This window comes from Microtus oregoni, unplaced genomic scaffold (assembly GCF_018167655.1).
Source record: "Microtus oregoni isolate MIOR12 unplaced genomic scaffold, Mior012 000017F_ref0000208, whole genome shotgun sequence".
In the NCBI taxonomy this organism is placed as follows: domain Eukaryota; kingdom Metazoa; phylum Chordata; class Mammalia; order Rodentia; family Cricetidae; genus Microtus; species Microtus oregoni.
Window position 1 is genome coordinate 20,249,178 of NW_024543076.1, and position 14,737 is coordinate 20,263,914.

At 42.9% G+C, this 14,737-nt stretch overlaps 1 protein-coding gene across 1 annotated transcript in view; it reads right to left on the reverse strand.

Moving 5' to 3' along the window:
• Nucleotides 1-5,154: 5,154 nt before the first annotated feature.
• Nucleotides 5,155-14,737, reverse strand: part of Gpr63 (G protein-coupled receptor 63) — a 44,381-nt gene continuing 34,798 nt past the window's right edge. Inside the window, exon 2 of the mRNA XM_041667688.1 lies at nt 5,155-7,745. Coding sequence (XP_041523622.1) covers nt 6,338-7,597 — 1,260 coding nt within the window. The 5' untranslated portion in view covers nt 7,598-7,745 and the 3' untranslated portion in view covers nt 5,155-6,337. The remainder of the gene's footprint in view (nt 7,746-14,737) is intronic.

The following is a 14,737-nucleotide window of genomic DNA, read 5'->3' on the forward strand; positions in this document are numbered from 1 at the left end:
ACAGAGTCAAACCCTCGTACACACGTGCAGACCATTTTTCAGGCTATCAGGTCTAGCAAATAAAGTTAGCAACCATCCCCACTTGGTGGACTCATTCCTCACCTTACCTGATTCATCAGAGGAAAGCAATAAAATAAACCGAAAACCAAGATTATTTTGCCTTGACTTAAGGAAGCAAGTCAGTAGAACGGGTATGTCTCTGAACTGCAAGACTCAATACCTGGGCCCGACCCAGTTCTCACAGCTTAGAGCCTATGTTTTTGGCCAAGAGTCTGTTATCAGAAGGTTCATTTCTAGACTTCAGGGGATTTACTACTCGATGTGCACAGCCATGATAGAAGTCAGAGAAACAGCGAACAAGCCCAGTGCTCCTGCCCCCAGGAATGGCAGTCTCCAGGAAATTGTGAACTCAAAGGGAAGGGAGACAAAAGGCAGAAGGCATCTGTTTCTGGCTACCATTATACCTCTGAGACTTCTGTGCTCCATTCTGCTTCCATTTGGGCTTACTATGTTTTCATGAGAAGCCATTGGCCTCAAGAAAGAGCATGCAATAGTAGTCTTCACCCAGGGTACTCTGAAATAGTGTAGCTGCTTACAGTCTAAGATAGCCACAGCTTCAGAGACTATACTTTAGGTGAAGTTGCACAAGGAAAAAAAAAAAAAAACTTTCTCCCTGTCATGGAAAAATGTTTTATGTCATTCACAGATGCAATGCTAATACGAAGCTCCAGAAAGATGTCAAAGCAGAAAAAAAAATTCCTGCGACAGGTAATTTCCCAAGAAGTCTCCAGTCCAGGAAGCAAAGGTGACAGCAAAGACTTATGCAACAGATAGAGGGTGAAATCTCAGTTTTCGGGTCTCAGAAAGTCCGGGCTGAGATTATCTTACTGGCCCAAACACTGAGAAGCAGCAGTCCCTAATCTCACGACATTGGCCTATTTGGCTGGCTACAAATACATCCTTTTTCTTTGTGTTTAAACTTGAAATCATAAATAACATAAAACTCTGCTCCTCTCCTTCATGCCCACAGAAATGACTCTGCTAGGGCTAAGGAACTAGGTAGGTTGTAAAGCATTCGCCTTGCAAGAATGAGGTCCCAAATTTCAGTCCCAGAACTCACATGGAAGAGAAAACAAGAAAACAAAAAGGCAAGCTTAGTGGCAACTTCATGTCTTCCGAGCGATGGGAGAAGGACAAGTAAATTTCTGGCCTTAGTCAACTGAAATCCTTCAAAGCGGGGGCTAAGGTTTCTGAGAGGAGGAAGGAATTCTAGCCTTTTGAACTGATCTCTTCATCCAGTTCTGCCCTTTGGCTCTGCACAGCCTGCCCTAAAATTGTATTAACTTATTCTTTTCAATAAATGTCTTAATCTCCTACTGGAGTTTTCTTTCTGGTTAGATCTGATCCCACACAGCAATGGAACTTGTTTTTTATTACACAGCAAAGTCAACTGCTTACATTTTGATGTTTCAAGGTAAAAGTTGGATTCATGATTTTCACAGACGTAAGTAGGTTTAAAGAGAGCCCGTTACTCTATTTTGCTAAATCTCACTTACCTTTTTGTTTCAGAAGAAAACAATGACTTTATAGTCAATGTAACCTTCCTTTATAAGTTTAAAGATGAAGTACACTCAGCTGCATTTAGAAGGGAGGAAACCAGGTCCTCATGTCTAACGGGCACAAAGCGGCATCTCTTATATTCAGACAAATAGCCCCTGTGTTTACCTAAAGGGACGTCTGGAATTGGAGTTGCAGCACGGACCATCTCATCTACACAGAAGTATCCTCTGTTTCACAAATGTTAATCATTTTAAATGACTCAGCAGTACATGTTCATGACTCTCCCAGACAGAACCCCTCACTGTTTCTTTCTAATGCTCATTGTCCTCTTTCGGGTTTCGTTCCAGCCAGAGCTCCACTGAGACCTTCGAACCCTAAAATACCTTTACACAAACAGACTGGACAGTTAAAGTCAAGGATCCAAAGGGAGTAGAATGTGACGTGAAACTCAGTTTCTCATCATTCAAATCAAAATTTTCTATGATGAAATGAAGTCTTTAGATCAAAAACCAAAAAAACTCCACTTTAGAAATATTAAACATTTATTCATTTTTTTTTACTGGTAGCTCTTTTCTTGGTTGTAATAAGAATATTAACAAATAAACATACTTTTGGGATTTAAATGTTACAACCCCAAATTAAAAGTTATCCATTCACTAAAGCCTAGGCATCATTTTAAAATAAATTAATTTGAATTAAAAATTACCTATAGATACCTATAGATAGCTGAAAAGTGTATTAACACTTACTTGCAATAACAAACATGTGCTTTGATATTTTTATTCATTGTTATAAAAACAGAGTTTTCAATGAAGGCAGTTCATCAAAATTATGATTATGGAAATAAATTTGAATCTAGTAGTACTTTACACTTAAATAAAAATCATGACAGAATAAAATAGCAAGCATACGGAAATAGTTGTGATATATACATACATATTTCCATGTAAACAAAGGTCAAAGAAATTAAATATCATTGTCAGCAACAAAAGTATGAAGATAAAGGCTATTTTGTTTTACTTCATGCTTCAATTGAACAACCACTCTAAGCAGAGAACTAGGAATTAGATGAGCCTTTCCATTCCCCTCACTCTCTTCAGGAAATTACACAGACTAAGATGCCCTGCAGAGACATCCGTAGAAAAGGAATACTATACTAATCAGCCTTCTGGAAGTCATGACTTACAATAAGTGAGTCATTCTTTCACCCCAACTGTGAAACCACAGGGTTCATCAGACTTTGCCAGTGAAAAGAAAGCTGAGCTGGTGCTGGCCATATCCACCCCAGCACACCTGGAGGCTAGATAGGCACAAACTCTTTCACTGTTGTAGATGGCGACACACTGTAGATCACCGTTGGCTTTCTGACACACAACTGCTTGAAGATAAAACAGACAGTATTTAACGGGTATACTTATTTTCTACAGGAGGGTTTCTTGGAACTGTGCCCCAGCAACCATCTAAACTAGAATCAGGCAAAACACTCAATATAATAAAAATAAACATTCCTGTGCCCAATCCCTGACACAGAGGCCCAGGAATCTGTACCACTGACCTTCCCTGGGGATATTCAAATGCTCGTTAAAGTTTAAATATCGCTACTGCCAACTATTTGAAATTTCTTTTTACTCTTTTTTTTGACAACAAATATTTTCATATCTCTTCCATGCAAACTAGCTAGGAGGAAAAATAAATAATTTCTGATTATGTCAGTCAGCAGTGGCTAATAATAGTGGTATTTCCCCATCAAGAAAACATGGAATAATAGGCAACATGCAATTTCATGCCTACAGTCCTTGACGGTGCACCATAATATTTTTTCCTAAAGCTCTCAAAAGGTATAGATAATGAGATTATTGAAGGTGATCTGTAAACTGCCATCTGAACAGATTATCCAGTGCAGAGAGAGCTGCTGCTCAAGGGCCCCCTTCCCTATGGCTTCCGTGTGGGCTCAGCAGTCTCTCTCAAGCGCTCGCCAAGTGTAGCTGCCTCCAAACCACGAGAGGACCTTCCACTGCACACCGACCACAACACAGATTGTGAAACTCATGTGACTACCGTCACAAAAGGAGTCTGAAGAGTCACCAGTGTGCATCAATATACACAGTGCTGTCTTTCTTGAAAGTTGAATTTTTAGCATCTGTATTAATGTCTGCTTTCAGTCCAGTTCATATTGACAATAGAAAGCAAAATGCATTTCAATGTGCTGTTAGTATCTACTACAGTGTTTAAGTCCTGCATGATCCAAATGGACAAAGACATATTTACCTGTGAGAAATATAGATTAGGAATTAAAGAGGTAGGTGGCTCGCATACACAATGATCTCAACATGATGTGGGCAATAGTATACACCAGTCCCTCAAGCTGATTAAACAGACAGGGGATTTACAACATGGTTGCAATCACCTCTGGAGCAGGATTTCCCAGGTCTTTGGTGCTGTCAACAAATTTCTAACATCCCAATTCCTGATGACCATGCCAGAGCTCTTCAGACAGCAATTTAATAAAGAACTAACAAAGTAAATATAAAGTAATACTGGAGACCAGACAATACTCATGAAGTAGGCTGGGCTCTTCCCACTATACTTGCATATGGAAAAACATAAACAAACAACACAAACAAATATCCCTCAGGGCTAGGTAAGACCTCAACAATTCATGCAATCCAACTTGGGTTTTTATAATTGAGGAAGCACAGGCTTGTTTTTCCCAGTGGCTCACAAAGCAGTAGACTTCTGAAAAGGTGCTATATACACATCCCTGTTAAAGTACTCTCTAGCCCAGAGTGCACTCAAAAGGCTACGCTTTCAGCCCTTTTGGCTTTAGTCTACAGTTGTAGCCCAGCCAGTCAGTTTACAAGGTGTGCCGCTGGTAACAGAGCGAGGTGCACCAAGGGCCTGGATACACCAGGAAAGGCAGACAACTAAAGGCAAAGAAAGAAAATTCCAAAGCCTGACCTATTAAAGCTGATCTAAGCTCTGACAGGGTTTCTCTCCCTTTTCTTGGGAAGACACACTTCTGACGTTCACAGACTTCAGGTTTGCTAAGGCAAGCACTGAGGCAAAAGGTTCCACTACCAATCACGCTAAAGACCACACTAGATGGCTGCAAGCCTCCAAAGCTGCCGGGGCAAGATCCACGAGCAGCTCTACTGAGCATCTAGTAACTGTCAGTCACTTGTTTTATAGACCGAAAAGTTATCTTATTTTCATATTATATTTATCTTCAGACCCACCCACTTGAGAGGGTGGTCGAAGTCATTTTTTTTCCTTTAGAAACTCCAAGGCTTCCTCAGATACAGAGCAACTTCAAGGCCTCCTTGGTCTTCATGCAACCTTGTCCAAAAAAGAGAAGAGGAGAGAGGAGAGAAGGGCAGGGGAAGGAAAACGAAAGGAGGAGAGAAGAGGAGAAGAGAGGACGCGAGGGGAGGGGAGGGGAGGGGAGGGGAGGAGAGGGGAGGGGAGGGGAGGAGGCAGGGGAGGGGAGGAAAGGGGAAGGGAGGGGAGGGGAGGGGAGGAAAGGGGAAGGGAGGGGAGGGGAGGGGAGGAGAGGGGAGGGGAGGACAGGGGAGGGGAGAACAGGGGAGGGGAAGGGAGAAGAGAGGAGGGGAGAGGAGGGGAGGAGAGGGGAGGGGAAGAATATGCGATATCCCCCTTGATTATGCCAGGCACAATGGAACAACAGCATCTGCATCTCAGATGTTTGGAGTCCAGCTCTACCAGAACCTCTGTGCAGGATTTCTATTGCTTTGAAACTTGGATTTCTTTTATCTTATCAAGGAAACAAAGGATTCCTATTTTTCCTATTTCACAGAGAGCGAGGAGGACAGAGCACTGTGTGGCACCTGCATACAGCACCACCACCCAGTGGAGGCCCTTTCTCTCTAAGCTTGATGCGAATGTTTGAATCAGCATGATGCTCTCAAGCTGGGCCAGCCACCCTCTCATTCTGCTCCTCCCTGAAATTTGCCATAGTGCTGTGCCTCCTCCAGGGTTCCCTGGTGCTCTGAAAACTCACTATTGTGCTTAGAAAAAAATTCCTGTGTGATTATCTTCCCTTTTAAATTGTACACGCAGCTAAAACTATCTACCTAGAAACCATAAGCACATATCTCCCAAAGCACAATGTCATATATAAAAACTATCTACCTAGAAACCATAAGCACCTATTTCCCAAAGCACAATATGTCATATATAAAAACAATTCTAAGAACACAACTGATTTAATCTGTACATTGTCTCTTAAAGTGCACCAAAGTAAATTGTAATAACCTTTAAAATGTCACCAACCTCCTCGGGTTTTGTTTTTAAATAAAACTAAGAATCTACCAACTGAGATGCCTAGGGATTGGACTCCAATATGATGGCAAAGAGCAGCAGTGTCTTGAAGGAAAAGGGAAGGAACTGATTAAATCAATCAAGCTTGCCTCAGCAGCATTTATAAAAAACCTACAATTCAAGTTAACTGCAGGCTCCATGAAGCACAATCCTGATTCATGCTACGAAAATAAAACCAGTCAACTAAACAGACATCCCCCCCAAAGTTTTCTTAATCTAGAGGTAATAAATATGACCACTTTCTTGCAGTATATCCTTGGTTTTGGGGTCAAAGTGCTTACCATTCTTTTTTTACAGCACACACATACACACACATGCATTCACGCAGGCACACACGCACACTATAGAAAAAAAACAATAGAAGTTTAGAAGCCATATGAAAAAAAAATTCAGTCAATAGAGAACCATAACGACTCCAAATGTCTCCGAGTTCCAGTATTCACAACACCGTCCGATGCTCCGCACACACGTAGACAGCACTGGGGCGTATCCGTCGCCTTGTGTGACCAGGGAGGCGTGGCAAGAACTTGAAAGACTTGGGCATCATGTCCAAGCAGGCATCATGAAATTTCTTAATCCTCCAGTAGTATATCAGGGGGTTCAATGCAGACTTGAGGTAGCAGAGCCAGAGTAGCCAGGTGCTAATCTCAAAGAAGTTGTGCTGATAGTAGAAGTGTTTGCTGAAGGTCGCCACAAGGCTGTACGTGGTGAATGGGGCCCAGCAGACGATGAAAACAGCAAAGAGGATCAAGATGGTGGTGAAGGCACGCGTTTTAAAGCCCATGTCGATGCTCATCTGGAAGGGTCTCTGCAGACTCATGAGACCAAGTTTGCTGGCCTGGCTGAGGCATATTCCTTCTGGGTAGCTGTGAATCCTCAAGGCATTGTGCCGAAGGGTGTTGAGGATGCCCATAAACGAATACAGTATCACGAGGAAAGGTATAAAGAAAGAAATGAGTGAGATCAAAATCACATAAGCCTGGTATCCAGAATTAGTTGTGTACCCAAAAACGCATTGTGGGGCTCGGGAAGGGATTTGCAAATCAGGATTTCCCACAGCCAAAGGGAAAGCTACGGAAAAGGCAGTTGCCCAGGAGACTGCAATAAGGACCTTAGCCCGGTATGGATTTAGCTTATCTTGCCTCTGGACTATAATCAGAAACCTATCAATGCTAATAATGAGCAGGATAGCAACCCCCTCTATCACAAACAACCAGAAAAACATAGCAGACAGCCGGCAGAAGAATTTCCCAAATATCCATCTGGTGGTAAGAATAGTTACCAGGGCAAACGGCATGTTCAGTACAGCAAGCAGCATGTCTGCAAAAGCCAGGCTGGCAAGAAGGATGTTAATGGCAGAACGCATGGCAGCCTTTTGGTAGACCATGAGGCAAACAACCAAGTTGCCAAGAAAAGACACAAACAGAATAAATATCATTATAGCCGAAAGGATGATCTGGAGAGCTAAGTTTAGGCTCTTAAAAACTGCTGGTGTCGGGGTCATGGCTGTGCTGTTCACTGCTAAGGAACTAAATCCGGTGCTGGTCATGGTTTCCAGACTGTATCTAATCAGCGGAGCAGGGCTGGGATGCTGGAACGGTGGGGATGTTGTCATATTCACATGGGAGTTTTCATAGACGACAAATGTCGTGTTGGATGTCCCAGCATGGGATGCAGTCAACACCGCTGAGACAACCATGGTGTTAGGAGGACAGAAGCTTCAGGCAGAAGTGTGGGTTCTCTCCAGGCATTGGGGTACAGCACTGTAGGGTCAGGTTCCACTGATGGGCTCGGATACACATTCTGGAAAACGGACAGAGTTCCATTTTCTACAGGAATCCTTTTGCCTGAAAATAAGCCCAAAATGGAACATGAGGTGAGATTAGTATATACATTTCACTCTGATGTGTCACATCTGAGTACCAGCAAAGACTGTACATCTCTACTTAGCTTCTGAGATCGAAAGAGGCTAAGCATGTTCAGAACAGTATGGTATAGATACATTTGACTTTTCAAATGTTTCATCTGATAGGATTACTCTTTTACCTTCTAAGCCTCTAAAACTGTGTTCTCCAACCTAGTCGTCACTAAAAGATTACTGTTACATTGTCTTAACTAAATATGATGGAAATTTTATAATATTTGTATGTAAAGCAAGATGGATCTTGAAATACATTAATGAACCAAGAACAGAAGTTCAAACCCATGGTTGACGCTTTTTGAAAGATTGCAGTAGCTCTCTCTAAGGTTCAGACCATTGAGGAAAGAGGGGCAGAATAATTATAGGAGTCATATGACGAAGAGGTCCAGAGAAAACCTGTTTTGGATGTAGCAAGCACACTGTGTTCACAAACTCTCAGTGGCTATGGAAGCCTGCAGAAGACCCATAGAAGATAAAGCCACTCAACATTCTAGCAGGGAGTAGCAGTGGGCTCCTGAGACCCCCATTCCTAACTGGGGAGCTCTGGGCAACTGATAGCCTTTGTTGGGTGACAAACAGTTTTCTCTAAGGGTGTGGTTCTGTGTTCTACATCCAGAAGTAAATGGACAGCACACATTGACCTCGATGGGTTATTGAATCAAATAAAGAAGACACAAAGTTTGCAGTATAGGGAGGAGGTGGTGGATTGAGAGAAGGAGCTGGGGTGAATATAATCAGAATATATTGTATGAAAGGCTACAAGAATTAATAAAAATATTAAAAAGTAAACTTCAAAAATGGCATTAGCGTCATAGCTTTCCAATCACTATTAAGAAAATATTTCGCTATTCCTCTTAGGAGAACAAGTTTCAACAGCTCTTTCCTATGGGTTCTTATTCCATCTTTACATTAGCATAAAGCCTGATGGTTAAAATAACTTAACCTCAATTCCCAGCTTAACATGTGGTAATAACACACTTTAGTTTTGGCAACCCTAAAAAGTAAGAATGGGGTGATTTTCAATTAAGATCTGAAATTGTTCTTTGCTTTTCTTCCCTGATTTCTTTTCTCTGCCTCTTTCTTGTTCCCCCTCTTCCTCCTTCCCTCCATCTCCCCCCTCCTCATTTCCCCTCCTTCAGATCTTTGCTCATATCCATCCCCCCTTCAGGAACTCCCTACCAAGCACACTAGAAAAAAGTCTTTCAGATAAAGGAATAATTTTTCCAAAGCTCTTTCTTATATTCTCTCCTTTCTTCTAAGCCTGTCCATTTTGTACTTTACTTTTATTGACTCTTTGTGGATTGCACACCATGCATCATAATCCCACTCATCTTCCAGTCTCTGTCCTTGCAACTCCCCCAAAACAGAACATTTAAAAGGAAAAACAAAACTAAACAAAGCAAAACAAAAAAATATAGGAGAAGAATCGCATTGTGGAAGCTGTAGTGTGTTCTGTTGAGTCACACTCTAGTCTATTCATCTTTACTTGTGTTTCTTGTCATGAGTCACTGGTCTGGCTCAAGGATGCTGGCTTCTGCTACATCACTGGTAATGGGCTCTCATGGGGGCTTCTCTTTGCTATCCTGTTGTTGTTATTGTCCCGTGTCTTAGAGATCCTGCAGTTTTGCATCTGTAGGTTTGTCCCCTTTACATGCTCCATAAGTTCACAGATGAGATCCATAACTCATAGCCCTGGTTCTGGATCTTGGTTGTAGCTATGTTGGTCAGCTAGCTACCTAATTTTCTCTCATCCGCACTACTCAGAGGAGCTCTCTGGCACTGTCTTGATTAGCTCACCCAAGGAAGCCTATGGCAAGCAGTAGGGCCAGTTCTGCTTTCGGACCCTCAGATCCTGCCCCCCCCCTCACGCTCATCACTAGGGTCAGTTCTACTGTTTTGCCAAGGCAAGGTGCAGGACCCTCTCTATTGCTTGCTGTAGGGGACATACAAGAGGGTCAGGTCAGCTCAGCTCTCCTGCTCTCAGGGTTGGCTCACCTGAGACCCTGACAATAGTATCAGCTGTTGTCATCTGTCACAGGTAGCAAAGGGTGGAAGGGGACATCATTTTTCCCTCACCTGTGCCATCACAGGACAGATGGGGGAATTCTGTTACTCTCACGCCTTCAGGGCTGTCTCACCTGCATCCCAACAAGAGGGTCAGCTCTAATTGGTGCCCAGATGGAAAGCAAACACTACTTTCTCACACACTGCCGTCAGTAAGGGTCAGGGCTAGCTCTCCTCTTGTGAGCCCAGGGCAGCTCTCTCACCTGCCACAGGTGATAATGGATAGGCGGAGGAGGACACCTTTCCCTTATCCATGCCACCACATGGCAAATGGGGGGATGGGGTCAGCTCTCCTGCTCTCATGCCCTCAGGCTCAGCTCCCCTGTGCCCTGGACCACAGAATGTGCTTGCCAGGTGAAGTACACACCTATGATGAGGGGTAGGGCCAGCTTGCCTGTTGTATTGTCCAGCAAGGAGCAGGACCAGCCCTCCCAGGGTCAGTGAAGGGTGAGACCGGCTCAACACAGCATGCTTCCAATGACCCCTGTGCTAACACAGGCCATGGACATCACCACAGACTCTAGTTACAGCAAGACCATGGACCCAGACATAGCCCCCAGCAGAATCTCAGTCCAGACACCACCACAGCACCGGTGGCAGCACAGGCCCCTTTGATCAGCCTGGCCCCTGGGTACCAACATGGATCCAGATGACTGGCATCAGGCATCTACTCAGTCCTCAGTGGTGTCCTGGGGCCATGGACACCATCCTAGCCCTTATCTCTGCTAGACATGGTCTTAGGCTGTCGCCTGTACTGGACATCTCCAGGTGACAGTGCCAGCTATCCAGATCAGCAAGGCCCCAGGTGAGGTGCAGTTCCCAGACACTGACATGGTCCAAGGTGGTCAACCAGACCCTGGTCACCCGCATGGCCCTCAGTGACAACAGGAGCCCCAGACATCAATTCAGACCCTGGCTGCTATAGGGTCACAGACCCAGACCCTGGGCATTGGTACAGTCTTTGATGGTCTCAGGAGCCACAGACATCAACCCAGGCCCTAGATTTGGCAGGGCCACAAACCCAGACATGGCCCTTGGACACAGCTCTGATCCAAACAATACCATGGCCTCAGTTGACAGCTCTGGCCACCCAAATCAGCCTGGTTACAGTAGTGGCATAGTCCTTGGATACCAACAAGTTATGGCCCATACCCTAGGCCTCCATGTGGGCCCTGATTGCAACATGGTCCAGGGACATCAATACAGATCCCAGCTGCAGGCCTGCCATTTGAATAATTTTTCTGATATGCAGGCTTCTATTTCTTCTCCCAAAGACTAATTGATAATCTGTTAGCAATTTGACAGGAGATGCTAACCAAGTAATAATGATAGAGTTAAGGACAATGGGGGGAAAGTGCCTGAATATCCAGAACATATTCAGAAATTTTAAGTAGATATTTGGTTCTCATTTCTCAAAGACTTGTTTACCTTTTACTTATCCTTACTCCCAATCTCTCACCAATTTATGGAGCCCTTAATCTTCCGTAGGGGGAATTCCTTAATCTATGATCCTATCAACCACATTCTGACACAGCTTCTCCCTTATGCTGTTCTTAACTCGGGGGTAAGCTCTTTAGTTACAGAGGACTGGGTTTCTGGACAGATTCCTTCAGCAAAACCTTAAAGGGTAAAAATAAAATTAATACACAGAAGATTAAAACAAAACTACAATTCACACATTATACGGCCTTAGACTTAGCCATTGATATTTCAGGGTAACTATCAACATTTCATTCATCTATTTCATGGGGTGTGAATGGAAGAGATGGGATCTCATTTGTGAAAGCCAAGACCCAGTTCCCAAAGCCAGATCGTGGCTTTCCTACCATCTATAACCCACTGTCCTATGTCCTTGTTTATTTTATAAATAAGAAAAAAAGCAATTTACATAAAATACTGATTTTGCTGTTTCTCCCATTTTACAATTTTTTTTGTCATTACCTACTAGATCTTAAATGACCTCACATATTCACTTGAAATTGCAAATCAACCTTGACAAAATGCTACATGAAATTAGTGACTATCAAAGTCTATAATCCCAAAGGGGCAGCAGGAAAGGAAGAAAGATTACCATAGTTTCCCACCATTATCGTGTCAGTCTATTCAGAGACCCCACGTACGCAGTGTTATTATGTGCAGTACATAAATCGCTGCTGCACAGACCTACCTCCAGAGAAAGCCCTACATAGACAGATACGTATGGTAATCCTAAATAAACCATGTTTGGCAAACTGTGCTAAAACTTTTAAACCTGCATTTCCAAGATGACAAGATGGCTCAGTGAGGAAAGGTGCTTGCCACCGAGCCTGACCATGTGAATGTGGTCTTTGGGACCCGTTTGGTAAGAGACAACTGATTCCCACAAGTTATCCACTGACCTCCACAGGTGTTTTGTGACATATACATACTCCCCCACATATATACCTACAATAAGTAAATAAGCAAATGTAACACAAAATTTTAAATTCTATTTCAACAACCATCTATCAGATCTGCAGTAGTAAGTTTGAAGTAATGTCCCTAAGGCTGGGAGGATAGTACTGGAGCCCTTGCCTAGCATGCAAAGGGCCCTAGATCCAACTCCTAGAACAACAAAATTAACTGATTAAAAGAAATTAAATTAGACTTAGGGCTTTTTTGGTTATGATGAAAAACAATTAAAAATAAGAAGAAACAAACAAAAAATATTAAACTGTGCTATTTAATGTTTTATAATTCCATACACAACCAAAGTGTCTTTTTGTTTTCTAAGTCTCCCATTAGAACACAAACTTCAATCTCAATTCTCTCAATTACCACTCAGCCTTCAGAGATTTCCTGAGGGCAAGCTGTGTTCCAGTCACTAAAAGGAAAATGATTAACAAATGCTCTTGGATTTGGAGTTAAAGAGAACAGACTGACCAAGGACACTAACTGTATTTTGAAATCCACTTTGAATCGATTTTTGTGAATATATGGATAAGCTAAAATGAAAAAGATGTATAAATTTAAAGTTCATTAGTAAATAAACATTTTTTAAATGTTTTTAACCAACACACCAACCAACCAAGCAGATGCTGCTGAGGTAACTAGCCTAATAAAACAGAAAAGACAGCCTTCATCTCCAGAATGTCCAGAAAAATGTTGTTTTAAGGAAAGCAAATTGTCTGTAAACCTTCAGAGAAACTGATTAGCAGTGACCATAGAAAGCTCAGGTGAGGCTGAAAGCAAGAAAGAGATGGAAAACTAAGATACTGGAAACCCAGCCAGGCCTGTCTCCCTTCACTGCACAATCAGAAACAAACACCTATCTTCCTTCAAGAAGCTCAAGGCTGTGGCAAATCTTCAGGATGCAAATGGCATCAAACGAGAATGCCAACACTCCACCGGAGAACTAGCTCTTCCTATTAGTGCACCTCCCTGACTGCTGGAATCTGAACCAGACTACCACTGATGCAGGCAAGCAGCCGCACCTGGGGGCAATGGATGCTCATGGTCCCCAGTCCAGACCACAGACGGAAAGTTCACTTCCACAAGGAGGCACTGACCCATTCCTGGGGATAGATCCCCCAAGTACTAAAAGCCTCTTAAAAGTTCCACTACTTCTCAACAGTGCTTTACTGGGGACCAATCCTCAATGTGAATTTCCATGGGAACAAACCTTAGTGCAACCATAACATCACCCTAAAACTAACTATACAGAACAAAGGCAAAAAGTTTTGTGTTAGTACACCTAAGGAAGAATAAGCATTCAAAGTAAAATTCATGTATTTTCAAAGCAATTCAATTGAGTTTAATTTTAGCAAGATAACTACAAAAAGCAAATCTAGTAGCTTGGTCCTTTGCCCCTCATCTCCTCATCAGTTTCTCCAATTGCTTTAGAAATGCAGATAAATAACATGTGTGTTTCTATGACCCAAATCAAACTTCTGAGTGTTAGCCTTACATTAATAAGTGTGTGTCTATGTAGCGCACCAAGGCATGAGTGCAAAGACCCACAGTGGCCAGAAGAGGGTGCAATATCCCCCTGGAGCTGTAGATACAAGCAGTTATGAGCCACCCACCCATCCTACAGGAACCCTAGGAAATGAACTGGGGTCTTCTGCAAGTGTGTGGTCTTAACCATTGAGTCATCTTTCCACGCCTATACACTGTCATTACATTCTGATGAGACTCTTCTCCAGCCTCTGCGTAACCCAAACTCGACTTTCATCTATCACCTGTTTTCAGTCTTAGTGAGCAGCCATTGCGTTGTTTGCGTGTTGCCAATTTGATATAAACCTGTGCATATCTCTGAAAACAGAACTTCAATGAGAAAATGCCTCCCTAAGACTGTCCTGTGGACATGTCTGTGGGGCACCTTCTTGATAGCGGAGGACCTAGCCCACTATGGCAGTGCCATCCCCGGGCAGGTCATTCTGGATAGTTTAAGCAAACAGGCTGAGCAAGACATGGGGAGCAGGTCAGTAAGCAGCATTCCTCCATTTTCCTACTTCAGTTCCTACTTTACAGATTCCTGCTTTGGCTTCCTTCCATGGCAGCTGGTAACAGTAAGCTAAAATAAACTCTTTCTTCCTCAGGTAGAATTTGGTCTATGTTTTATCACAATAGAAAACACAGTAGGACAGTCACATACCACTTCCCCAAACCATCTCTTCTTCACTCATGTTCATGCATGCCACTTGGAGAATAAATTCTTGGGAGGCAGATGTGATTTGGGGTAGAGGTGGGGGTAAGCTGGGGTAGATACATTTTTCTTAACCCAGTTAAAAATTTAGAATTAGTGCATGCTCAACAGAAATCTACTGAGATATTAACTTCTGTCACTGCACTCAGAACCTGTTATACTTTTTTTGAGTTCATATTATAAAATTC